Source organism: Oryctolagus cuniculus, chromosome 9, assembly GCF_051225735.1.
Source record: "Oryctolagus cuniculus isolate XC-2025 breed Fujian yellow rabbit chromosome 9, ASM5122573v1, whole genome shotgun sequence".
Classification (NCBI taxonomy): Eukaryota; Metazoa; Chordata; class Mammalia; order Lagomorpha; family Leporidae; genus Oryctolagus; species Oryctolagus cuniculus.
In genome coordinates, this window is record NC_142875.1 from 32,749,907 (window position 1) to 32,777,762 (window position 27,856).

The window sequence follows — 27,856 nt, forward strand, 5'->3', positions numbered from 1 at the left end:
GGCTGCTGAACACATTTACATCTTTTTTTTGAAAGTCGGGAAGAAACAATTATCTACCAAATGCTGGTTTACTCCCTAAATGCCCACAACAACTAGGACTATGCAAGGCTAAAACCAGGAACTCAGTCCAAAAGGGTGGCAGGGACCCAAGTACTTGAGCTATCATCTACTGCCTTCCAGGGTATAATTAGCAGGAAGCTGGTTCACATCAATCTGGGACTTGTACCCAGGCATTCTGATACGGGATGTGGACCTCATCAAGCTGCATCTTAACCACTGCACCAAATGCTTGACTCACACATTTTCTTCCAAACCAAGACAGTAGAAATAATAGTAAAGGAATGGATAATACGACTTCGGAGTCCTCTCTCCAAAAATAACAGTCACTTTTATCAAAGCACATATAACAAGTCAATGTTTCCTACTTTCTCTTTAGAATTCTATCCTACTGTATAGAAATTAAGGGAGTAGTCTATAATGCTCTTTAATAACCTTTCTCAACGCTAAGGTCTGTAGGCAGACACCGCCTGAGAAAAGGAGTTTCTGTCAATCCACTTCACTGAGATGCGCAAGTGCATTTACAAACACGTGTTCCAAGCAACCTACAGCTGATTTTTAACATAAATTCCCTACTTTGTAGATTTGTCTTCACACTCTGTGATTCTCCCTGCACAGCATCAAAATTCTTTACTAACCAAGCTATTATTTATGCTATAGTCTTAAGAAACATACTTGGGGCCAGTATTGCAGCATAGCAGGTTAAATCATCATTTGGGAGGCCGATATCCCATATGGGCACTGGTTCAATTCCCAGCTGCTCCACTTCTGATCCAGCTCCCTTTTAATGGCCTGGGAAAACAGCAGAAGGCCCAAGTACTTGGGCCTCTGCACCCACATGGGAGACCTGGTTGAACTCTTGGCTCCTGGCTTTGGCCTGGTCCAACCCTGGCTGTTGTGGCCATTTGGGAAGTGAATCAGTGGATGGAAGATCCCCCCTCCCCCACCCAAGTCTGCCTTTCAAATAAATAAATAAATCTTAAAAAAAAAAGTTACTTTTCCTTCTTAGAGGGAAAATGCATAAAAAGTAAATTTGGTATTTACCATCTTTACTTAACTCTATAACCAAGGTACTTATAATACTTCATATCTAAAGGTAATTATGTTGACATTAAATTACATGTTAAAAGCTAAAGGTGAGAGCAGATCTGGAAAGTGTTGTAGTTGATGAAAAACATTCGTCCAGGAAACATGCTCATATCTCTGAGGATCTATTGGCTGGGTTCTGGCTACAGAGTGGCAAGAGGAAAAAGCCACTCACCTAATTCTGGCTTTCCTATGTGAGATGAATTTTTTATGTCTTTTTCCTGAACAAAATGGGATGAATCCAGGGATCTGAAATGACACCCTTAAAGTGTAAAGCAAAGAAAGAAAAGAAAAAGGCAACAAATTCTAGCCCTGCTTTGAGCCCACTAAAATATAAAAAACTTCCACCTTTTAACCTGGTTGTAGAATAGCATACATGTATCTCACTGACTCTCCATTACTGAGACAGACACTTTTCACCAGAACAAAGAGTAACAGACATGGATCTCACTGGCTTTCTTTGTTAAGACAGTGAGATGAGGGAAAAAGGGCAGGAGAAACGCATGATCACCATTCTGAAATTCTAGGATGGGTTATGGTAAAAGGGGGGGGGGGGAAGCTGGGAAAAATAAATCTAAAGTCTTATAACTTACGAGTATTTCTCTTTGTTTTTCAGCCTACTTGGGGGTTCTTTAACAGTCACTAAACTAGCTGTGCTAATATAAATATATAAAACACGAATAGAAAAAAAAAAAAAAAAAAACACGACTCACAATGATAGACCAAGGAAACCAAGCTATAGAAAAGGGAAAACAAGTATGACAGTGAGGAGGTCAATGGACTTGAGGTTCAGGTAAAAGAGGACTGTTAGGTTGCTGCCAACCCTAGTGAGTTTAGAAAGACAGCAGCTGAAGTTAGTGTATGAGGTACCTGAAATCAAAATTTAGGAAGTGATAAATATATTGGTAAAAATAAAGTGTAGGATGATTATTAAGTTTGGTGGGATGAAGTGGATAGATCAAAAGAAATGATGAGGTCAAGGGATGGAGAAGATTAATTTAACTTGGAGAGTGCCAATTTCACCCAAAAATGACAATACATAATCATTATTAGAAAAGAATGTTTTTACAACTACACATATGCTCTCATACACAGAGAACTACTGTTGATACTATTAAATGCCCAGATCAATTATAAAACTAATATTAGAAGAATCAAATTTTTTCTTACTCTTTGAGATGTTTCTGCTGCTGCAGCCGCCATTGCAGCAGCTTTGGCCTTCTCAGCTTCATCATATGTAGGAAGAGAGGTAGCAACACTGTAGGGAGGTGGCACAGGGTAAAACTCATTGTAAACTTCTGTATCTGAAGAAAAGGGATTTTAAAAAGGTAGCCATTAAAAACAAACTACTTAAAATCATTTTATAGCCACTAATATAATTTAATAATTTACAATATGCCACTGGAGACTACTATTGATTGCTACTGCAATCCTGTATTATAAGCTACACATAACATATAAATTACTATTACAATTTTATATCTTATTTTAGTCCTATATTCTAAAGAAGAAAGACTGATAAATATCATAATTGATATACTAAACGAGAATTCTAAGAAGATTTGAAATGAATGCCAGACAAGGGAGACAAAAATCACACAATACATGAACATCCTCTACACCTTTTTTACTATGTACCAGGAATTCAATTTACAAGTTTCTGTTATCTCAAAATAAGAAGCATTTACATAGCTCTAATCATTTCATATTCTACTTCTATATTCTTCAAGCTTGCAACAACAATAAGTAGCAGACCCAGGGAGTTTTTGAGTCCAAATATTTTGTTCTGATAACATACATGGGTGATTTTTCCTCACATGTTGACTTTAGCAACTCGAATGGCACCTACTTGAAAGGCACACAGAAAGACAGGGAGAAATTTTCCATCCACTATTTCACTCCCCAAATGTGCACAATGGCCAGGGCTGGGCCAAGATAAAGCTAAGGGTAAGGAAGTCCATGCAGGTCTCCCACAAGGATGGCAGAGGCCCAAGCACTTGGAGCATCATGTGTCTCCCCCCCAGGATCCATTATCAGGAAACTGGAATAGAAGCAGAATACCTGGGACTTGAACACAAACACAAACACACATACACACACACACACACACACACACACAGATATGGGATACAGATGTCCCAACCAGTGGCTTAAAACACTGTACTACAATGCTTGCCCCAGATCTGCATATTTTAAAAATATTTACAACATAAGTAGTATATATAAAATGATACATGTCAATCAACTAAATAGACTTATGCTAGTCACTGACATAAAAAAGGTGGATTCTAAAAGTAGAATATACCACAACTTTGGCATCAATTTTTTAATTTCCCCCATTACCTACAGTGAAAAAATATAACTATTTTTATATTTTCTATACTAGCTTATAATTTTCTCTATCTTTATCAACATTTGTTGCATTTACAACATGACACATTTTACTCTACCAATTATTTTTCCTACTGTATTTTTATGTGTATAGGTTTTTACAAAATTTCTTTAATCCCATCAGTAAGAACAAAGAATCTGATTTCAGGTCATCTTCAATCTAACAAAAGAAATGGCAGTAGCAGTATATAACATTGAATATAGGATGTATCCACCAAAAAACACAAGAGACACAAAGTCTTCAAAAGACTTATTATCAGGATATAAAAACACCATATCTAGTCAAGTAAACAGATTTCTTTAGTTCTAAGATCAGAGTAGAAGCAAAATGTAAGTGATAACAATGGTTATCAAATATTAAGGCATTAACACTAAAACTGTAAATTTTTAAATCTGGAATGGTAGTACCCAAGATGTGTTATTTTATATTAACAAATATATAAATTGTGTTAAAGTTTTACAAACTAAGTTAGAAAAACAATCCCTACTACTAAGAGATGAAAGTTGGAAAAGAGCACTTTTAAATTTCATTTTTAACTTTTTGTATTTTAACTTAATGCATTCTTCTATCAGAAGGTTTTTCTTCTGCCAAAAGATTTCTCAATCAGAGGACTTAGTTGCAGAGCTCTAACTCTAAGTCCTCTTAGAAGGATGTGACCACTAGCCAATCACATAAGCAATATGAAGCTCCACTTTTCCATATAAAAAACTGACCCACTATAATGAGACAAAACAGATGATTACTCAAGAGGACTCTGTAACTAGCCATACAGTGACCCAAGGGCAGATATAATCTCCATAGAAAATCAGTACAGCCCATGCTTAAAATATAACAAAACTTTTTAAGAAATTGAAGGAAAATAATATCAATATTTTCCATACAACAGAAACAAAATTCTAGAATTACTCAGTTCTTGTGCTTAATTACAGTTATGAATGACTTTTTAGCATAAGGTATAAAAAGTCAAAAAGAACCAGTATTTGTAGAGACTACAGAATAAATGAATATCTAGGTACCTGGCTCAATTGGTTTTACAGTTGAAATTTATCTAACCTTTAAAAGTGATATGCTTAACCATACTATTTCAGATTATTAAAAAATGAGAAGCTTCTCAATTCATTTTACATTGTTCAATAACCACAAAAACAGTATATAAAGTTATATATCCCATTAATAAAGCTGCAAATAACTGTAAACATTAACAAATCTGAATCCAGAAATGATTAAACAGTTTTACCCAGAATGCAAGAATGGATTAAAGAAATCTAGTACTAACAGTTCATTGTATCAATTATGATTGTATCAATTTTTGAGTTCAGTTACCAAAAATATGACTTACATTGGAGCCATTTATACAAATGGGGAAAACTATAAAAAGAGAAGGTTTGATAGCTGGTAGGAAAAAGAAGTATGCAGTTGTAGGTTGTTCTAAAGTTGTACAAGTTCTTGGACTTCCTTTTTCCATTGGTTCACCCCCGAAATAACCGCCATGGCCAGCGCACTATGCCATTCCGAAACCAGGAGCCAGGTGCTTCTTCCTGGTGTCCCACACAGGTGCAGGGGCCCAAGCACTCGGGCCATCCTCCACTGCCCTCCTGGGCCACAGCAGAGAGTTGAACTGGAAGAGGAGCAACCGGGACTAGAACCCGGTGCCCATAAGGGATGCTGATGCCACAGGGGGAGGATTAACCTAGTGAGCCACTGAGCTGGCCGCCATTTCTTTCTACTTGAATAAAGACTAAACTTAGTGACTTACTTCTTTTTTTATTTTATTTTATTATTTGAAGGAGTTACAGAAAGAGAGGGAGAGGCAGAAAAAGAGAGAGAAACCTTGCATTCACTCCCCAAATGTCCACAAAAGCCAGGGCTGGACCAGGCTGAAGCCAGGAGCCAGGAGATTATCTGGATCTCCCACGTAGGTGCATGGGCCCAAGCACTTGGGCTATCTTCCACTGCTTTCCCAGGCACATGAGCAAGGAGCCGGATGGGAAGTGGAGCAGCCAGGACTCAAACTATTGCCCATGTGAGATACCAGAGCTTCAGGCAGGAGCTTAACCCGCTACACCACAGCATCAACCCCGGTGACTTACCTCTAACAAACTAATATGGCAAAAGTGATGCTAAATAACCTTTAAAGCAACACGGCAATAGGTGATATAGCTTCCATTCAACTTTCTCTAAAAACGTTTGTTCTTAGAACCCAGGTTCTTCATAGAAGAGTTTGGCAAAGTAGCAGGATATAAAATCAATGCACAGAAATCAACAGCCTTTGTATACACAGGCAATGCCACGACTGAGAAAGAACTGCTAAGATCAATCCCATTCACAAGCTACAAAAACAATCAAATACCTTGGAATAAACTTAACCAAGGACGTTAAGGATCTCTACGATGAAAATTACAAAACCTTAAAGAAAGAAATAGAAGAGGATACCAAAAAATGGAAAAATCTTCCATGCTCATGGATTGGAAGAATCAACATCATCAAAATGTCCATTCTCCCAAAAGCAATTTACAGATTCAATGCAATACCAATCAAGATACCAAAGACCTTCTTCTCAGATCTGGAAAAAATGATGCTGAAATTCATATGGAGACACAGGAGACCTCGAATAGCTAAATCAATCTTGTACAACAAAAACAAAGCCAGAGGCATCACAATACCAGATTTCAGGACATACTACAGGGCAGCTGTTATCAAAACAGCATGGTAATGGTACAGAAACAGATGGATAGACCAATGGAACAGAATTGAAACACCAGAAATCAATCCAAACATCTACAGCTAACTCATATTTGATCAAGGGTCCAAACCAATCCCTGGTGTAAGGACAGTCTATTCAATAAATGGTGCTGGGGAAACTGGATTTCCACGTGCAGAAGCATGAAGCAAGACTCCTACCTTTCACCTTACACAAATATTCACTCAACATGGATTAAAGACCTAAATCTGTGACCCGACATCATCAAATTACTAGAGAGCATTGGCAAAACCCTGCAAGATAATAGGTACCGGCAATGACTTCTTGGAAAATACCCCAGAAGCACAGGCTGTCAAAGCCAAAATTAACATTTGGGATTGCATCAAATTGAGAAGTTTCTGTACTTCAAAAGAAACAGTCAGGGAAGTGAAGAGACAACCGACAGAATGGGAAAAAATATTTGCAAACTATGCAACAGATAAAGGGTTGATAACCAGAATCTACAAAGAGATCAAGAAACTCAACAAAAACAAAACCAACAACCCACTTAAGAGATGGGCCAAGGACCTCAATAGACATTTTTTAAAAGAGGAAATCCAAATGGCCAACAGGCACATGAAAAAATGTTCAAGGTCACTAGCAATCAGGGAAATGCAAATCAAAACCACAATGAGGTTTCACCTCACCCCAGTTAGAATGGCTCACATTCAGAAATCTACCAACAACAGATGCTGGCAAGGATGTGGGGAAAAGGGGACACTAACCCACTGTTGGTGGGAATGCAAACTGGTTAAGCCACTATGGAAGTCAGTCTGGAGATTCCTCAGAAACCTGAATATAACCCTTTCACATGACCCAGCCATCCCACTCCTGGGAATTTACCCAAAGGAAATGAAATTGGCAAACAAAAAAGCTGTCTGCACATTAATGTTTACTGCAGCTCAATTCACAATAGCTAAGACCTGGAACCAACACAAATGCCCATCAGCAGTAGACTGGATAAAGAAATTATGGGACATGTACTCTATAGAATACTATACAGCAGTCAAAAACAATGAAACTGGTCATTTGCAACAAGATGGAGAAATTTGGAAAACATCATGCTGAGTGAATTAAGCCAGTCCCAAAGGGACAAATATTGTATGTTCTCCCTGATCGGCGACAACTAACTGAGCACCAAAAAGGAAACCTGTTAAAGTGAAATGAACACTATGAGAAACGATGACTTGATCAGCCCTCACCCTGACTGTTGATGAACAACTTAACACGTTATCCCTCTTAGTATTTTTTTTTGTTTGTTCTACTTAATACTTTTGGTCAATACAGTAATCAATACACAGTTATTCTCAAGTGTTGAAACTTAACTGAAAAGTGATCGCTGTTAAATATAAGAGTGGGAATAAGAGAGGGAAGAGATGTGCAATTCGGGACATGCTCAAGCTGACGTACCTCAAACAGCAGAGTTAGAAACATACCAGGGGATTCCAATTCAATCCCATCATGGTGACATGTACCAATGCCATCTCACTAGTCCCAGTGATCAATTTCTGTTCACAATTGATCATAATGATAGGACTAAGAACCAAAGGGATCACATAAACAAGACTAGTGTCTGCAAATACTAGCTGATAGAATAAAAAAGGGAGAGAATGATCCAACATGGGAAGTGAGATACACAGCAGACCCATAGAATGACAGATGTCCTAAACAGCACTCTGGCCTCAGAATCAGCCCTTAGGGCATGCAGATTTGGCTGAAAAGCCCATGAGAGTATTTCAGGCATGGAAAGCCAAAACACTCTGGCAAAAAAAAAAAAAAAAAAAAAAAATAACACCTAAATGAAAGATCATGAGTGAGATCCCAGTGAAAAGAACAGGTCATCAAAGAAGGAGGTACCTTTCTCTGAAGGGAGGAGAGAACTTCCACTTTGACTACGACCTTGTCTAAATATGATCAGAGTTGGTGAACTCAAAAGGCTTCCATAGCCTTGGCGACTCATGACAAGAGCCTAGGGTGATTACTGATGCCATAAACAAGAATGTCAACAGGAGTCACTGTGCACTTACTCCTCATGTAGGATATCTCTGTCCTTAATGTGCTGTACATTGTGATTTAATGCTATAACTAGTACTCAAACAGTATTTTTCACTTTGTGTTTCTATGTGGGTGCAAACTGTTGAAATCTTTACTCAATATATGCTAAACTGATCTTCTGTATATAAAGAGAATTGAAAATGCATCTTGATGTGAATGGAAGGGGGAGGGAGAGGGAAAGGGGAGGGTTGCAGGTGGGAGGGAAGTTATGGGGTGGGGGTAAGCCATTGTAATCCATAAGCTGTACTTTGGAATTTTATATTCATTAAATAAATGTTAAAAAAAAAAAAAAAAGAACCCAGGTTCTACTGAGTGAAGAAGCACTGGCCACAGTAAGAGGCCACTTAGGTGTTCTGGCCAATTTTCCCAGCTGAAGTCCTAGCAGAAACCAGCATTAATCACCAAACATGAAAAAGGAAGCCACTGAGGTAACTCCAACCTGAGCCATCAGTAGACACAATCAGATGAGACCCTGGGAGACAACAGGCCAATACACTCTCAGAACTATGAAAATTATTAACAAATAATTTCTATTTTACTCCATTAAATGCAGGGCTGTTTGTTACACAACAGTAGCAATGGTTGCCACCATCAAATTGCACTCTTTTTTTAAGATTCATTTTTTTATCTGAGAGATTTATAGAGAGAGAGGGTGAGACAGAAATAAAGAGAGGTCTTCTATCTATTGGTTCACTCTCCCAGATAGTCACAACAGTCAGGGGTATGCCAGGCAGAAGCCAGGATCCAGGAGCTTCTTCTAGGTCTCTGACATGGGTAGCAGGGGCTCAAGGATTTGAGCCATCTTCCACTGCTTTTCCCAGGCCATTACCAGGGAGATGTATCAGATGTGGTGCAGTTAGGAATTGAACTGGAGCCCATACAAAATGACAGCACTGGGACCAGTGCTGTGGCATAGCAGATAAGACCACTATCTGCTATGCCGGCATCCCATATGTGTGCCGGTTTGGGACCTGGCTGCTCCACTTCTGATCCAGCTCTCTTCTAGGCCTGGAAAAGCAGTGGAAGATGGCCTAAGTCCTTGGGCCCCAGTACCAGCGTGAGAGTCCCAGAAGAAAGTCCTGGCTCCTGGCTTCAGCTCAGTCCAGATTCAATTATTGGGGCCATTTGGGGAGTGAACCAGTGGATGGAAGATCTCTCTCTTTCTCTGCCTCTCTGTAACTCTGCCTTTCAAATAATAAACCTTTAAAAAAAAATAAAATAAAAAGATGCCAGTATTGCAGGAGGCGGCCTTAACCTGGTTTGCCACAACACCGGCCATATTTTAACTCTTAAAAACAGTATCTTTCTTTACTCAGGTGCAGAAATCATCAGAAAAAGAACTTATCAAACTGGTTTTTTTTAATATGGGGAGCAAATTCATTATACTACATTCTGCAAACTTTTAAAATACTGAAGAAAATTGAGTGCAAAATAAATTTTAACAAGCATGAAATCAGCTGTGAAATCTTATAGCCAGATATATTAAATTGAAGGAAATCAATATAAAAACTGCATGAAACAGTACTGAACAAACATCATATACAAATAAAAGGATGCATTTAATTTTGTTATTTTATTTTTGAAATTTTTGATTAACACATAACACTTTCATACTTTATACACAGCATGGTATTTCAACATATATACACAGTATAAACCAGGCAACTAACTTTTCCATTTCCTTACGTTTTCTCTGCATTTGGATCCTACCTGCTTCTCTCTCCTAGGTCTTCATACAAGTACATAATACATCACTGAAAACTACAGTAACCCAACTATGCTATGGAACCCTAGAACTTGTTACTTTTATCTGTGTTTAGCATCTGTCATTCAACCTTCTTCTATTCATCACATGGAAGAACACTTCTATGAAGACAAATGCAGAAACTGCATTTAAAAAAAGTAAATGAGTCTGGTGGAAGAAGTATTGGTTCCTCTAACACATCCCAAACACAAAAATGGTAGCCAGAAAAAGTTGGCATAATTCTGAGAGAACTGCCTAACAGTAAGAGAGTAATGAAGAAGAAAGATGAAATATTCTAGCAAAAGATTTTTACATTAAGATATATTTCAACAACTTTTTAAAAATAAATGCTTCATAAAAAGTACATAAAATATTTAAAGAAGTTAATATGAGTATATTTAGAAGTTACTAGGCTACTTAGAGAAGTTATGATAGTATACCATTATACCATAATATAAATTAAATAGTATACAAAACCATAAAAATGTACAAAAATCATCATCATGACTAACTTATTACTAGGGAAGTATAAATTGTGGCCAGAAAAACAGATGAGATTAATCTTTTAGAATAACCTGAACAGATCAGATGAACAGTAGGAAGCAAAAATTATTGCCATGTATTCAAGAATTATTACCATATGAATGAACTAACACTATGTATACCCTTCACCTCTAGTCACATGTTGTCATCACATTCCCACCTACACTCATTATCAGTGACACCTTGTTTTATGACTACATAAATACTATATATATTTATGTACATACGTATACCAGTGTCTGTAAATATATATGTATATGTAGGTGTGTGCACATGTTTAGAAGCTCATTAATAAACCTGATAATTACAATATGCTAGAATCCTCTCCCCCCAAAAATAAATAATTAAAAACATTACTAGCTGTTTCATACCTGAAGTTGTAGGTACTTCCACAGTAATACTACTGTAAGGTGGAGGAGAAGAATCAGTTTCAGGTGCTGGTGCTGAAGGAGCTGTCTGCATGATCTGTGCTGTTGGGTGTGAAGCGGATGGCTGTTCTATAGCAGATGGTTCTGAATTATCTTCTTCATTGTGAAGCTGAGAGAAGAAAACAATGCAATGCTACTTATTTTTTTTATTAAAATTAACTTTTAAAGAAAATTGTAGGCAAATGACCACTTTTTGGCCAAAAACAAAGTAAAATAGGACTTAAAAATTAAACATTAAAAAGAATTTTGATAGCTTCTTTACAGTAAAGATGAAGTTCAAAATTAAGAATTTATAAAAAAAATTGATTTAAATAGATTCAAATTTATGCAACACTACAGTAGATATTAAGTATCTCCCATATCAGTAACTACACATACTGCATAGAAAAGCAAAAATTCTCTTTTTGAAAGATTTATTTATTTATTTCAAAGTCAGAATTACAGAGAGAAGGAGAGACAAAGAGTGAGATCTTCCATCCACTGGTTCACTCCCCAGATGGCCATAGGAGCTAGGGTTTAGCCATGCCAAAGCCAGGGTTCAGGAGTTTCACTTAGGTCTCCCACAAGGGTAGGAGGGGCCCAAACCCTTGCAAAAATCTTTTGCTGCTTTTCTCAGGCCATTAGCAGGGAGATGGATTGAAAGTAGAGCAGCCAGGACCCAAACCTATGCTCATAGGAGATGCTGACATCTCAAGCAACGACTTAACCCACTGTGCATTAATGGTGGCCTGCTCCACTATGAGGACTTTGTTCTTAGCTGTTGTGGTATTTGACAAGTTACTTTAAGTCTCTTCTGATGATAAAAAACAGAATGTCAGATTTGTTGTGAGGATTAAATGAGTTAAATGATAACAAATTTCAATATATAGCTAGCACTTAACGGAGATCACTATAAATTCAGTGTGATGAGCAACATTTTCTAGAATTCTAAATACACATTGACTCATTTGGCTTTGTAATTTATTTTTTGGTTCATGGAAAAATCTATACAATAAGTCACATTTTAGAATATTTATACATTGTTATTTCATTTCATTAATTTTTTCCATTTCTAGTTATACTAGAAGAAAGTGTACTAGAGATGGTATTGTGGCTATGTTTTAAGAAGTTTTGTTTTTCTGGGGCCAAGGACTTGGGCCCTACCAACCACGCAGGAGACCTGGATGGAGTTCCAGACTCTCAGCTTCAGCCTGGCCCAGCTCTGGCCATTGTGGCCATTTGGGGAATGAATCCAGCAGATGGAAAATCTATCTCTGTCACTCCCTTTCTCTCTTCTGTAACTCGGACTTTCATAAATAAATATTTAAAAATATACAAATAAATGAATAAATCTAAGTAATGGAATCTAGCATAACTCACATGGAGAAGGCATTTAATATGGACCAGTATCCCCTTTCTTCCCTTTTATTTAGTATACTTTATCTCATGAACTCAAAACAGAAATAATGTTGTACCTCTATCAGTCCAATAAGTAGTCAATTACTTATCTATAGAAAATAAAAATTATATATGCAAAGCCAAATATGAGGTCAATTTACTACATTAATTGCTGTTTGCATGTTTTGGTAAGTGATCACACTAACATTTTTGTGAGTTAATAAATATATTACAGCATATAACTATCACAAACATATGTAAGATAATTTCCAGAGTGATTAAAACAACTCTTCCCAGACATTACAACATCAAGGTTTAGATTAAAAAAAATCAATTCATAGATATTGGATTCTAAGGCCAAAAAATCAAAACATGAACATTGTGTGGGCTTTATATGTATTTAGAGCACTTTTCCAGGAAGACACTAATTTATTACCCTCTTGTCTAGCAAGAGTTTGTACCCATATTACAAAACATCTCCTATGCTTTCTCATTGGATGGTACCCAGAGAGAGTTCTCATTTAGTGTTCTTTAACTGATTATACTTCAAAGAACAAAAATGTAGATGAGCAAGGTAAAACTAAAGTACAGATACATCCTCGGCAATATCAACTAAACAACTAATAATGAAGGTATCAAAGAAGAGAAAACCACTTTTCCATATCTTCTACTAAAAATGCAAATAGAGATAAAATGAGCTTTACTAAAGAAAAAAAAATCTTATGACTAAGCAGCTCTCCTTCTGTTTCTCACATGAAACATTCCTTAACATATCAACTATTTGTGCTCATCACAAAGACCAACTCATTTTTTTTTTAAAGGCAGAAATAGAGAGATCTTCCATCTCCCAGTTCACTCCACAAATGGCTGCAATGGCCAGAGCTGGGCCAATCCGAAGCCAGGAGCCTGGAGCCTCCTCTGGCTCTCCCACAGAGGTACAGGGGCTCAAGTTCTTGGGCCATCTTATACTGCTTTCCCAGGCCACAGCATAGAGCTGGACTGGAAGTGTAGCAGCCAGAACTCGAACCGGCACCCATATGGGATGCCAGCACTGCAGGTGGTGGCTGTATCCACTATGCCACAGAGCCAGCCCCAACAAACTCATTTTTAAAATGTGTTGGCCGGCGCTGCCGTAGCTCAATAGGCTAATCCTCCGCCTGCAGCACTGACACACCGGGTTCTAGACCTTGTCAGGGTGCCGGATTCTGTCCCGGTTGCTCCTCTTCCAGTCCAGCTCTCTGCTGTGGCCCGGGAGTGCAGTGGAGAATGGCCCAAGTGCTTGGGCCCTGCACCTGCATGGGAGACCAGGAGAGGCTCCTGGCTCCTGGCTTCAGATCAGTGTGGTGCGCCAGCCGCAGTGCTAGCTGTGGCAGCCATTGGAGGGTAAACCAATGGCAAAAAGGAAGACTTTTCTCTGTCTCTCTCTCACTGTCCACTCTGCCTGTCAAAAAAAAAAAAAAAAAAGAAAGAAAGAAAGAAAGAAAGAAAGAAAGAAAGAAAGAAAGAAAGAAAATAGATCTTAGTAAAAAGAATGGGAATAGGAGAGGGAAGAGGAAAAAGGGTGGGAGTGAGGGTGGGAGGGGATGTAGGGTGGGAAGAATCACTATGTTCCTAAAGTTGTATTTATGAAATGCATGGGGTTTGTATACCTTAAATAAAATGTTTCCAGGGAAAAATAAATAAATAAATAAACTCATATAAGGATTTAAATCAAATTACATATTTACCAATTAGACAGTGCCATTTGAGAATAATTTTCCTTAACCATGCTGCCTGATAACTTCATTTTATACTCAACAATAAGAATTACATAAACAGAAAAAAAAAAAAAACAGTAAAGGAGAGAAGTAAGGGACCTACCACTTGTATACAATGATGAACCAGACTCCACTGCATACACGTTTCAACTTTTTTTTTTAAAGATTTATTTTATTTATTTGAAAGTTACAGAGAGAGGTAGAGACAGAGAGGTCTTCCATCTGACGGTTCACTCCCCAGATGGCCGTAAATGGCCGGAGCTGTGCCAATCCGAAGCCAGGAGCCAGGAGCTTCTTCAGGTCTCCAACACGGGTGCAGGGGCCCAAAGACTTGGGCCATCTTCTACTGCTTTCCCAGGCCATATCAGAGAGCTGGATCGGGAGAGGAGCAGCTAGGACTAGAACCAGCGCCCATATGGGATGCTGGCGCTTAAGGCCAGGGCATTAACCCACTGTGCCACAGCACTAGTCCCACATTTTATCTTAAAAGCTGTCATTCCAGCTCTTCCTACTTATGAGCCTCCTGAATAAATGTCAAAACAAAGAACATGAAAATAAAAATGGCTTTAACATACTGACCATAGTAGTGAAAAGCTGCATACTGAATGAGCCATGGTTCTTTTTGTTTTGTTTTGTTTTGTTTTGTTTTGCTTGAGAGAAAAAAATGACAAAAAGACTGCCTTAAGGCCGGCGCCATGGCTCACTTGGCTAATCTTCTGCCTGCAATGCCGGCACCCCAGGTTCTAGTCCCAGTTGGGGTGCTGGATTCTGTCCCTGTTGCTCCTCTCTCAGTCCAGCCCTCTGCTGAGGCCCAGGAGGGCAGTGGAGGATGGCCCAAGTGCTTGGGCCCCTGCACCTGCATGGGAGACTAGGAGGAAGCACCTGGCTCCTGGCTTCGGAACGGCATAGTGCGCTGGCCGTGGAGGCCATTTCGGGGGTGAACCAATGGAAAAAGGAAGACCTTTCTCTCTGTCTCTCTAACTCTGCCTGTCCAAAAAAAAAAAAAAAAAAAAAAGACTGTCAGACTGTCTTAAAAGTATCTGTAGCTGATATTAAAAAAAAAAAAAAGATTCATTTATTTGAAAGGCAGAGTTACAGACAGGGAGAAACAGAGAACCATTCACTGGTTCACTCCCCATATGGCCACAATGGCTGGAGCTGGGTCAGGCTGCAGGCAGGAGCCAGCAACTCGATCTGGGTCTCCCATGCAGGTGGCAGAGCACAAGCATTTGGGCCATCTCCCACTGCCCTCCCATGCTCATTTGTAGCGAGTTTTTATAATATATACTGAATGTTTTTTACTAATAAGAAAACTGTAAGAATTATGATTAACTCTAGTTGGAAGGCCAGAATTCTAGTTATAAACTATTGTTTCTTTTACTTTAATTGGCGAGTCTCCTCTAACACAGCTCTCCTTTCTATCTTAAGGTGAGGAAACATTAATTTAGTAACTGGAAGCTTCACTTTGAGAAGCCAGAGACCTTACTGAATGTTTTCCAAAAGTGACAAGATGAGAATTTATGGATGTGCTATCGTGTGTTCCTCAGCAAGCGATGCCCTGGAGTCAGAGCCTGATGGGCTGGCCAACGCTTTGGCCTTCTTTTTCATCTATCTTCTCATTTCTTCCTGTTTTATTCTGGGCAAAGGTTGGAAATCTAAAAGAACTGCAAGATTTTGCTCAAGAAAAAAATTATTTTAAATTGTAAAAGAAAAAACTATCTAAAGAGTTGATACATTTTGGGGCCGGCACTGTGGCACAGTAGGTTAATGCCCTGGCCTGAAGTGCCGGCATCCCATATGGGGACCAGTCTGAGTCCCAGCTGCTCCACTTCCCATCCAGCTCTCTGCTATGGCCTGAGAAAACAGCAGAAGATGGCCCAAGTCCTTGAGATCCTGCACCCATGTAGGAGACCCGGAAGGAGCTCCTGGCTCCTGGCTCCTGGCTTTGGATTGGTGCAGCTCCAGCAGCTCTGGCCATTGCGGCCAACAGGGGAGTGAACCATCGGATGGAAGACCTCTCTCTCTCTCTCTCTCTCTGCCTCTCCTCTCTGTGTTACTCCAACTTTCAAATAAATAAATAAATCTTAAAAAAAAAAAAGAGTTGATACATTTTGTATGCTACTACATTATGACAAACACATTTAGCATCAGAGGGCAGAATGGAAAATAAGAGTAAATAGTTGCAATGAGATAAATTTTAACACAAGAAAACCTTTTTATTTTTAGAGCTACTGATAGCATTTGCCTCTCTGAGGCAACAAATACTTTCAAGCAGAATTTGGATGATGATCTGGCAGGGCTGACAGCTTACTTGATACCTGATGTTCTAGGCTCTCATCCAATCTGGCATTGTTCCCACTCTTTCAGTTCTCAAAAATGTGCCCATTTGATAAATTATATGGTCAATCTTTTATAATGGATTCCTATCTTAAAGAGGGTTTTAGAGCAGCTGAAGAAGGTTCTTCCTAACTTTAAAATGCTAAAATGCCAACAAAAAACCTACAGTCTCCTCTATTATTTTCTATCATCCTACATAACACCTGATTCAGAGAACAGATTAAGGTTGCAATAAAATCAGACAACAGAGTCAAGCTACTCATCCGAGTCACCTAAGAAAAAAGTGAGCCACCTCATCTGTGCTCCTAGGGATGGGTAACATCAGCACTACAAGATCTCCATAGACAGCCCAATTGTTTTACAACAATAGCTCAGAAGAAAGGATCCCAGTATACACTGCTGCTCGGTAAATGGAGCTACATATTTTGCCAATAAAGTTGAATTACAGCAGTTTTTCTTCATATATAAACCTCATTAAGCAAATTAACAGAATTTTCTTAAATTTAGGTTTCTTTTCCATATATATTTCCTACTAAACCTTTACTGTCTTAAGATACTCTTCTGCTTATGCTGGTATATAACAAAGCAAAACTGTGAACAATTAGGAAGTAAATTAATAAGCAGATGAATATTAATGAAAAAAAACAGTAAATCAGCAACACACACCTAAATTTCAGCTTCATGTTTTGAATGCACACTGAGGTTTGCTATGGTTTTCCATTTCATAATGTAATGCACGCATATTTTCTGCTAATAAAATCATTTCTTATTAACATGAGAGAACACAACGGCATTTGTTGCTGTTCCACAAATTCCAGATGCTCCATCATCTGAACAAGTATGCACAACAACTCTATAAAATGAAGTTTACCCCCCTACTCTGGGGGCATTGTGGTGCAGCAGATTAAGCCCCACCCCCACCCCCCGGCTTGTGAAATTGGTATCCTATATCAGAATGCCAGTTCAGGGTTCAGCTGCTCCACTTCCACTTCCTAATGAAGAACCTGGGAAGGAACCAGAAGATGGCCCAAGTGCTTGGGCCCCTGCCACCTATGAGGGCAACCAGGATGGAGCTCCTGGCTCCTGGCTTCAGTTTGGCCCAGTTCTGACTTTCGTGGTCATTTGTGAGTTAACCAGTCAATGGAAGTGCTCTTGTGCACTCCACCCCCCTTCTCCCTGTCACTCTGCCTTTCAAGTAAAATAAAAAATAAATCTTCAAAAAAACAAAACCAAATGTGAGGGTAGATGTTTGGTGCAACGGTCAAAAAGCTGCTTAGGATGCCGCCATACCATATTGGAGTGCGTGAGTTCAAGCTGCAGCTTTGCTTCTGATCCAGCTTCCTGCCTATGTTAATGTGCACCCTGGGAGGCAGTGCCTCTGACACCTTTGCAGCAAACCTGAATTGAGGAACATGCACATTGTGGTCTTTCAATTTCACTTTCCATGAACCTTTTGAATTACGCTCATATGTATTAGATATAACATATTTTAAGTTTACTTTTAAAAGATGACAGTTTTCAAAGTCTGGCCACTAACGTGGGTTTGTATTTTTCCATAGTAAAATATGCTGATTTCATCAGTGCAAGCAGCTTTTCTGAGATACAGTGACTATGCTATGGTCTTAAGCAACTGAGTAAACATGCAGATTATCTTCCCCAAAGTCCTTTCCATCTCTCTTTCCTTATAAATCCACAGTAATGTGGATGGGAATTAACCCAGCCCACTCCAGGGCTTGGCGCTATGGACATCAATCAGGATCATCCCATGAAATAGCAACTGACTCCCAAAGTAGTCATCTCCTGGGCAGGGGAGCTGGGTGAAAAATAGGCAATAAGATATGATCCAATCAGAAGATTTCCAAAACTGTAGGGGATAGATGGCAAAGAACTGATGACAAAAAAGGAGGAAGAATAGAAGAGTCACATGTTGTGTCCCTGCCCTGCCCTCTCCTCATAACAGACCTGACTATATTTCTTTTCTTTTTTAAAGATTTTATTTTATTTATTTGAAAGGTAGAATTACAGACAGTGAGACGGAGAGACAGAAAGGTTTTCCTTCCGCTGGTTCACTCCCCAAATGGCCGCAACGGCCGGAGCTACACCGATCCGAAGCCAGGAGCCAGGTGCTTCCTCCTGGTCTCCCATGTGGATACAGGGGCCCAGGCACCCTGGCCATCCTCTACTGCCTTTACAGGCCACAGCAGAGAGCTGGACTGGAAGAGGAGCAGCCGGGACTAGAACCGGCACCCATAAGGGATGCCGGCACTGCAGGCGGAGGATTAACCTACTGCTCCACGGTGCCAGCCCCAGAGATGACTATATTTCAAATTATGTTTTACTAGAAATGACAATATAGAGCTTTTATGATTTCCCTCAAGTGGACTGGTGATCATAATTCAGCAAACTAGATAGAGAAGCTATTTCAACACATTTTTTTTAAAAGCAGAATAAATTTTAAATGATAATATTTGTTTATAAAACTACATCAATCACACCTTTTCCAGGCTCTGATTTTTACAGGCTAACATACGGGTATTCCATACAACAAGGTGCTGTTAACAACAGTGGCAATTTGTAATAAAAGGTTTTATTCCTCCTGCCTCCTTAATCAAATTAAATACAATATTTAGATAGCTTCTCTAGAAAGTTTCTGATTTACAGGCACCAAACATAAATCAGCAAATGTGGTTGTTGAGGTAAAATTTAAAAAGTAAAACTGCATAAAGAGTGTACTGAATAGGCGACTCCCCTCCCCCCCCACCCCCCTCCCACCCCCGCTCTGTTGCTCTGTTGGGACCGGGGAACCTCGCCCACGAGTGGAACTCCAATAAAAGCCTGTGAATTTAAAAAAAAAAAAAAAAGAGTGTACTGAATAATAAATGACTGAAATTTCAGACATTAAAGCATGATTAAAAAATCAAAATACATATTATGGGTCTTGGAATAAACTTTCTTTCAGCAATTAGAATAAGAATAGTCAGAAGGTTTTAAAAGCAAAACCATTTAGGCACAAGAACAAAAGATAAGAGCCAGTAAATTCTAATTGCTACCATTTCCTTCCATGAAACACCTACTTCCAAGTTTGTGCTGCTTCATGGGGGGAAATGGAGGGCATGCAGGAGTACCTCAGGGACCAAGGCAACCTCTGTTAGATTTGGGAATGTTTCTGGCTTCCCAAATGGATCACACACAAGCTTCTGAAATTTAGAAAGCACATTTTGTTCACCTTGCTACCCTCTAAAATGAATAGTAGAGTTAAATGCACAGAATGGGAAACAAAAGTACACATCATATGGACAAAGCTTCATATTAAATACACAGTCCTCTAAGCCTTCCAGAGTTTTTCTCTTACTGAGAGGGAACTCAGTCAATGAATGCCTACGTGCAACCCTTGCAGACTTCTATGATTTCCATAGCAGAAACGTGAAATATTTAATCATTCAATTGTTATGGAGAAAGTCATTGTAATTTAAATAAGCAAATACCCCCAAATGTTTACTAAAGTAAAATGTTTTCCAAAAACCACAGGTCACTGAACACATATCCTAATACAAATTCCAAGAATACAAATTCCACTTAAGTCTTTAGAATAACTACTTTTGATGGCAATGCTTAAAACACCTGGACAAGGCAGCTAACAGTAAAGAGAATGTTAAAAAAATTCCTAAGAAGCTCACTCTCTCTTACCACCAAATCAAAGAGTAGGGTAAGATCACCAGATTAGAGATAAATTGCCTAACGCATTCTGTATACTGATGGGAGTAACAACATTTGTCTCAGAGCATAGCACAACACAAAAGGGGAATTTTTATGCAAGCTACTAAAAATGACAGAAAAACTCTATTGGCCTGAACACATAAAATAATGGCACATAGAAGAAATATAATTTATGAGTAAAAATAAGAAAATCTTCCTAGTAACTAAAGAAATAAAATTATGTGCTGGAAAAGAGGGAGCTGAAGTGACTTCTTGCTAGAGTAAAAAGTGGCATAAATTACCACCTTGAAGACCTTGAAGAGTGACTAGTAACAGCTGAAGGTGTGCAGGATCCAATAATTCTACTTTCTGGTGTCAACACTAGAAAATGCTCACAACTTGGGGCCAGCGATGTGGTGCACTAGGTTAATCCTCCGCCTGCAGTGCTGGCATCCCATATGGGCGCCAGTTCTAGTCCCAGCTCCTCTTCCAATCAGCTCTCTGCCATGGCCTGGGAAAGCAGTAGAGGATGGCCTAAGTCCTTGGGCCCCTGGACCCACGTGGGAGACCAGAAAGAAGCTCTTGGCTCCGGGCTTCAGATCGGCGCAGCTCCGGCCATTGTGGCCATTTGGGGAGTGAACCAGTGGAACCTTTCTGTCTCTCTCTCACTGTAACTCTACCTCTCAAATAAATAAATAAAATCTTTTTAAAAAAAAATGCTCACAACTTGAACATAAAGAGATACAAATAAAAATGCTCAAGGCAGTACTAGTTTTAATAGTTACAAACTGAAAACCGGCCAGTTGGCAAAGAATAAAATTATTATTCCATGATTTATATACTACAATTCAACATTTTTAAACAATGAATTGATCTATATTATCACAGATGACACTAAAGCTAAGTGAAAACAAGCTGAGTAAAGCCAAGTTCAAAAAGAGCAAAACAAAATATTACAACAAATACATTTTCAAATAACCTGAAACAAAAGTACATACTATATAGAAAAGTATATACTATATAGAAACACACATGTTAGTAGTAAAACAGAAAAACATTCACAGAAATGACAAATACTAACTTCAGAGTAAGTTTACAGGCAGGACAGAAAGGGGAAAGCATGGAGTATATTTGGCTTATCTTTCCTTAAAAGAGAAAGAAGGGGCTGGCACTGTGGCATAGTGGGTAAAGCCACCACCTATAGTGCTGTCATCTCATATGGATGCCAGTTCAAGTTCCAGGTGCTCCACTTCCAATCCAGCTCTCTGCCACGGTCTGGGAAAGCAGGAGAAGATGTCCTAAGTCGTTGGGTTCCTGCAACTGTGTGGGAGACCTGGAGGAAGTTCCTGGCTCCTGACTTCAGAACTGCCCAGCTCTGGCCATTGTGGCCATTTGGGGAATAAACCAAGCGGATGGAAATCTTCTCTGCCTCTGCCTTTTTGTAACTCTGCCTTTCAAATAAATATATAAATCTTAAAATGTTTAATATCTGAAACAAATATAGCAAATGCTCACATCCATTATATCCATGTTGGATACACAATTATCTTTAACATTATTTTCTGATTTTTCCTTTAAAATGTTTCATAGTTTTAATGTTAAAATTGTAAAAACAGGGGCCATCATTGTGGCATGGTAGGTTGAGGCTGGATGCCTGCATCCCATATGAGATTGCTGGTTGGAGTCCCAGCTCGTAATGCACCCAGGAAAGCAGCGGAAGATGGTGCAAGTGCTTGGGCCCCTGCCCACCCATGTGGAGACCCATATACAATTCTGAGCTCCTGGCTTCAGCCTGGACCAGGCCCAGTTATTAGGCTATTTGGGGGCAGTAAATCAGGGGAAGATTTTTCTCTCTTCTCTCTCCCTCTCTCTGTCACTCTGCCTTTCAAATAAATAAATCAATCTTCAAAAGGAAAAAAATAATAGTTGAGCCAGCCAAGTTGTCTTTGAGGTAAATTCAAAGAACACATGTTCAAATATGAAAGAAAACAAAAAATATATAGCACTTATGGGTCCTAAAAAAAAAAAAAAAAAAGCCCCTAGAGGCCTGCACTGTGGCACAACGGTTCAGCTTCCACTTGTGATGCTGCATTCCATGTCATAGTGCTGCCTGCAAGAGTACTGGCTGCTCCACTTCTGATTCAGCTTCCTGCTAACACGTCTGGTAAGACTGTGGATGATGGCCCAAAAACTGGTTTCCTTGCCACCCACGTGGGAAACCAGGATCAAATAGCAGGCCCTGGCTTCAGCCTGGCCCAACCCTAGCTGTTGCAGGCAGTTTGAGAGTAAATATAGGACACAATGTGGTATAAGATAGCTGCCTACGGTAAAGAATGAAGTTTCTGTAAGTTAGAAAATTCACTTTTGTAAAATTTTTTAATGATATGCAACATCATCACAAACTCTACATCCGCTCAACCTTTAATAATCACTCATCTTCACAAGAAAACAAAGTCAGGTACATAACTCCACATATGATCATGTTTCTTTTTCTATCAATCATTTTGCAGCTCTAATACATAAATTAACACCAGCATGTATCAGTTTTAGTCTGATGATTTTCTAACGAAACAGCCTTGAAATCAAAATGATTCATGAGGGTTTTTTGTCTTCTCATTAGCTGTAGCACGATTCTGTGATATCCTTTTGCTTTAACTACTTACTTATTAACTACATTAAATATTTGTACAATCTTAAAAGGCATTCAGTAATACTATCCATTCTTTTAAACCCCAATGTAAGGATGGAAAATTATCATTATGTGCAAACATACTACTGGTACTACACCTGATCTTAGCAAAAAGGCCGAGAAGTGATCTATACTACTAATGTTCCAACTGCTTTAAAAAAAAAAAAAAAAAAAAGTGGCAGAGGGGGGCTGGCGCCATGGCTCACTTGGATAATCCTCCGCCTGCGGTGCTGGCATCCCTTATGGGTGCCGGTTCTAGTCCTGGCTGCTCCTCTTCTAATCCAGCTCTCTACTGTGGCCCGGGAAGGCTGTGGAGAATGGCCCAATTGCTTGGGCGCCTGCACCCGGGTGGGAGACCAGGAAGAAGCTCCTGGCTTCGGATTGGCATAGCTCTGGCCGTAGTGGCCATTTGGGGGGTGAACCAATGGAAGGAAGACCTTTCTTTCTCTCTGTCTCTCTAACTCTGTCAAATAAATAAATAAATAAATAAAACTTAGCTAAGCAAAGGACTCTGACAAACTTTCCACAAACAACTCTGTCAGAAAATGTCATTAGGCACCCAAGCACAGTAACAGTAAGCTATGGAGCAAAAGCTGTTGTGTTGGTCATTTTTCATAGACTGTTTCCTTATGCATAAACATATGCTTCTTCAATCAAAAGTAAACTCTAGAAATCAGATATTATCTACATATTTTATGAGAATAAAGTGCAAAAAGATACAGCACATTACGAGGATACATGAGCAGATGGAAGAGGCTCCTGCTGGCCAAATCTGGGATGATCTGAGGCTGAAAATAATGATAGCATCAGATTATAACCCATAAAATAAAGTATGAATCCATGAATTCATACTGATATAAATGCGTAAATAGTTTAAGAACAAAGGAAACCTCTTCCTTATAGAATTCTAATAAATAAATTTAGGAAAAATGAAGAATTAGGAAGTAACCATAATTACAACTATTTCAGGTAAGAATAACCAATAAACTTTAATACCAATTGATGAAAAGTATAGATTTTTACAAATGAAGACATTTGTTTGGCATACTACAAAACCACTGATCTGAACCTTTCAAAACAATGTCATAAAAGATAAAGATTGGAGAATTGGTCCAGATAAAGACAGACTTAGAGACCCAATAACTAAGCATCACAAGTCAGATCCCAATTCAAAAAAATATTTTTTTCTTTTGCCCAGAAGGAGAAACCTGGTGAAATATTTATAGATTACAATATTGTACGAATACAACAGAATTTAACAATCACACCATGCTTATGTAAGAGAATGTCTTTGCTTTAGGATACACATTGAAATATCTAGAAGTAAAGGGCAAGTAAATGTCTGCCATTTACTTTCAAACATTTCTGGAAAAAAATGTGTATATGTGAGTTAAGCATACATATAAAGAGGAAATCACAAAGCAAATATGGTAACACGCTAATACTTGGGGAAACTGAATGAATGATGCCTAGGAATTCTTTGTAGTATTTTTACCAAACATCCCTGTAAAACTAAAAGCATTTGAAAATAAAGTTAAAATAAACCAAACTATTATATGGTAAGAAATGCAAACAATATATTATATAAAAATACATCAATATAAAACTCTACACTTCAGTGTCCAACAATTTCTACTCTATCTCTAAAAACCCTATAAGATCATTAACTTTTCTATACCTGTAGCCACTTTACAAAATGATCTCTCCACATTTAATAGAAACCCAACAATACTTGGGTACCATAGCATACTCCAACCTTCTCAAGGAAGAATGTTGATCCCCCATCCCTTACCCTTACCTGGAGCCAAGAAGAGAAGGACATTTTTCTTGGATACTGTCAATTCCAGATAAAGACCTCTCTTAAAAGTTCACGCTGCCCATACTACCTGCCAGACCCCCCTACATACCTTATTTTTATCAGTAATATTTACAAGGGTCCAAATCATTCCAAGAGAATAAGGAAGTCACTAATAAGCTTTTCCCCATCTCCCCCAATATCATCCTTTTGACCTTAAATTCTACTAATACACAACATAGTGAAGCACTCTTAATACCTCAGCCATAAGTGGTTCAGTAACTATCACAATTCTCTACTCCCCTGATGACATTCTGACCTGGTCATCACCTAGAACTGCTTTTTCTTAGAAACATTAAATTTATCTATCTTGCATTCTGATAACATCTTCCTGACCAATACCCTTCTCACTCTCTTACTTCCACCACTGAGTTAATTTTAGGACCCTCTATTTGCCACCACATTTTCCTTTATAGCCTTCGTACACTGGACTATAAAATGAAAAACTTTCTTGACACTCACCAGGCACTCGCAACTTCCTAGTCCTATAACCCTCAGCCACATCTACCCTGAGACCCAATTTGGATCTGCTTTCTGATGGAGGGAGGAAAACAAATTACATGATTTTATAGACTAGTACCACCATCAACAGAATCCAATCCCAGCAGGGCTATCAGAATTATTCACTACCATGGCAGGTGTTTCAATTCTGCTTTTTTCCTTTCTCTACTTCCAACTATAAAATTCACAGTCAAAATTTTTGCTTCCTACTTCACAAAGGAAAACAATCTTTCAAGCAATTTCCAACTTTTGCCCCTGCAGCTCTAAACTTAGAATTATGGCATCCATTCTAACTTAGATTCTTCACTTCCAAATGCCAGACAACTGTACAGAGATCCTGCCTCCCAAAGGATTGCTTTTCTTTTTAAATAATATCTCTCTTGTTTTCAACACTAACTTCTTTCTCTCTACCCACATGTATGTTCTATTCACACCATACTTTAAAAAGAAAAAAAACCTGGCCAAGATAAAAAGAGACTTTTTCTCCTGCTTTCTGAACTGTTTCCATCTCTCCCCTTTCCTTGAGTGACAAACATCCTTAAAAAAAAAAAAAAAAAAAAAAAAAAAGATATCTATTCTCATTCTCTGCACTTCTAGTCTTCTAGTTCTCACTTCCTCCTCAATCCATTACCATCTGGCTCTCACTCAAACAACTCTAAGTGTTAAATCCAAAAGTATATTTTCAGTCCTAATTCTACCTAAAGTCTTTCATGCATTCAGCAGACTTCACTACACTTCCTTTTTTTTTTTTTTTTTTTAATTTAACAGATAAGAGTTAGACAGTGAGAGAGACAGACAGAGAGAAAGGTCTTCCTTCCATTGGTTCACCCCCAAATGGCCACTATGGCCAAAGCTATGCCAATCCGAAGCCAGGAGCTTCTTCCTGGTCTCCCACCCGGGTGTAGGCGCCCAAGCACTTGGGCCATCCTCCACTGCCTTCCCGGGCCACAGCAGAGAGCTGGCCTGGAAGAGGAGCAGCCAGGACTAGAACCGGCGCCCAAACAGGATGGGTGGAGGATTATCCAAGTGAGCCACGGCACCAGCTTCTTCATTACACTTCTAATTATTCTTTTGTTAGCTTCCTGAGAACTATTTCCTTCTGGTTTTCCTCCAATTTTTTTTTTTTTTTTTTTTTTTTTTTTTTTTTTTTTTGACAGGCAGAGTGGATAGTGAGAGAGAGACAGAGAGAAAGGTCTTCCTTTTACCACTGGTTCACCCTCCAATGGCCGCCACGGCTGGCGTGTTGCAGCTGGCGCACCGCACTGATCCAAAGGCAGGAGCCAGGTGCTTCTCCTGGTCTCCCATGCCTCCTACTTTTGAGTATTCATTTTGTTTCTTTTGTAGGATGTCCTTCCTTTCTTCTACTAATAAAGAGTCTTAACTAAAACAAAATCCGTAGCTGTGGATACTGTCTCTAATCTGCTGACTTAATTGTAGCTAGTTTGTATGCAATTAGTTTTATGTTGTTTCATTTGCAAGAATATTGAAGCAACTAACCAACTAATATTGCTAAAAGTCATTATTATAAACATTCACTTTTTATGTTAAAAATAAGCAAAATATACTATCTCATTTGTTTTCACATCCTTCAGTTAGTTGTTAATTAGCTAAAAATAAATTATTTATTGCCAGGATATCTAAATTTAAGATTTTGATCTATCTTCTATGAGTTGAATCACCTTAACTGTGTTATTAAAGTCTTTGAGCTTTCTTTTCTTTGTGAGTCAGGCATTTTTATTCAGCTACTCAATCAAGTTGTTCAACTAACTTTAACAAAATGCCCAATATGGGTGAAGGAGATAGGTAAAACATCTACTTCATCAATCCATAGAACTTACAGCATCTAATAATTAGGAGCTCTGAGGAAACAACCTTCTTGGCTGAGGTGTTTGTTATAGTCTTTCCCTATTTTTAAAAATAAGACTGTTTTCTTACGCTTGAGTTTTAAGAGTTCTTTGTATATTTTGGCTAAGAGTCTTAATCAGGAATGTCTATCACAAATATTTTCTCCCAGTATGTGGCCTGTCTTATTTTCTTGGTAGTGTCTTTTGCAGAGCATACATTTTTAACTTTAATGAAGTCTTTTGTGAACTGTACCTTTGGTACTGTGTCTAAAAGTTATCACCAAAGCCAAGACATCCAGATTTTCACCTAGGTCATCTGTTAGAAGCTTTATAGTTTTTCCTTTTACATTTAGGTCTATGAACCATCTTGAGTGAGTTAATTTTTGTGAAAAATGTACAAGTCTGTGTCTAAGTTCTCCTCCTCCTCCCCCCACCTTCCTCTCTTTCTCTTCCTTCTTCTGCATGTGGATGCCCACTTGTTTCAGCACTATTTGTTGTAAAGTCCATCTTTGCTCAGTTATATTGTCTCCGCTCCCTTGTCAAGACCAAATGACTATAATTTTGTGGGTCAGTATCTGGTTTCTCTGTGCTGTTCCATTAGTAGACTTCTTTCTTTTTTCACTAATACCACACTGTTTTGATTATCACAGCTTTATAGTAAGTCTTGAAGTGAGGTGAGTCAGTCTTCTCTTTGTTCTTCAATTCTGTGTTGAATATTATGAGTCACTTGCTTCTCTACATAAACTTTAGACTCA

The 27,856-nt window shown here is 38.7% G+C and overlaps 1 protein-coding gene across 3 annotated transcripts in view; it reads right to left on the reverse strand.

Annotated features, from left to right (window-relative positions):
• NDFIP2 (Nedd4 family interacting protein 2) overlaps positions 1-27,856 on the reverse strand; it is an 86,532-nt gene that overhangs the window by 33,622 nt on the left and 25,054 nt on the right. For all 3 annotated transcript variants that reach the window (XR_016212816.1, XM_051850574.3, XM_089303515.1), the window contains 2 exons: positions 10,989-11,154; positions 2,314-2,447 (listed from right to left, as the gene is read on the reverse strand). Coding sequence is in view for 2 of the 3 variants with exons in the window: in XM_051850574.3 (XP_051706534.1) it covers positions 2,314-2,447; positions 10,989-11,154 (300 nt within the window). In the remaining variant the exon portion in view is untranslated. The remainder of the gene's footprint in view (positions 1-2,313; positions 2,448-10,988; positions 11,155-27,856) is intronic.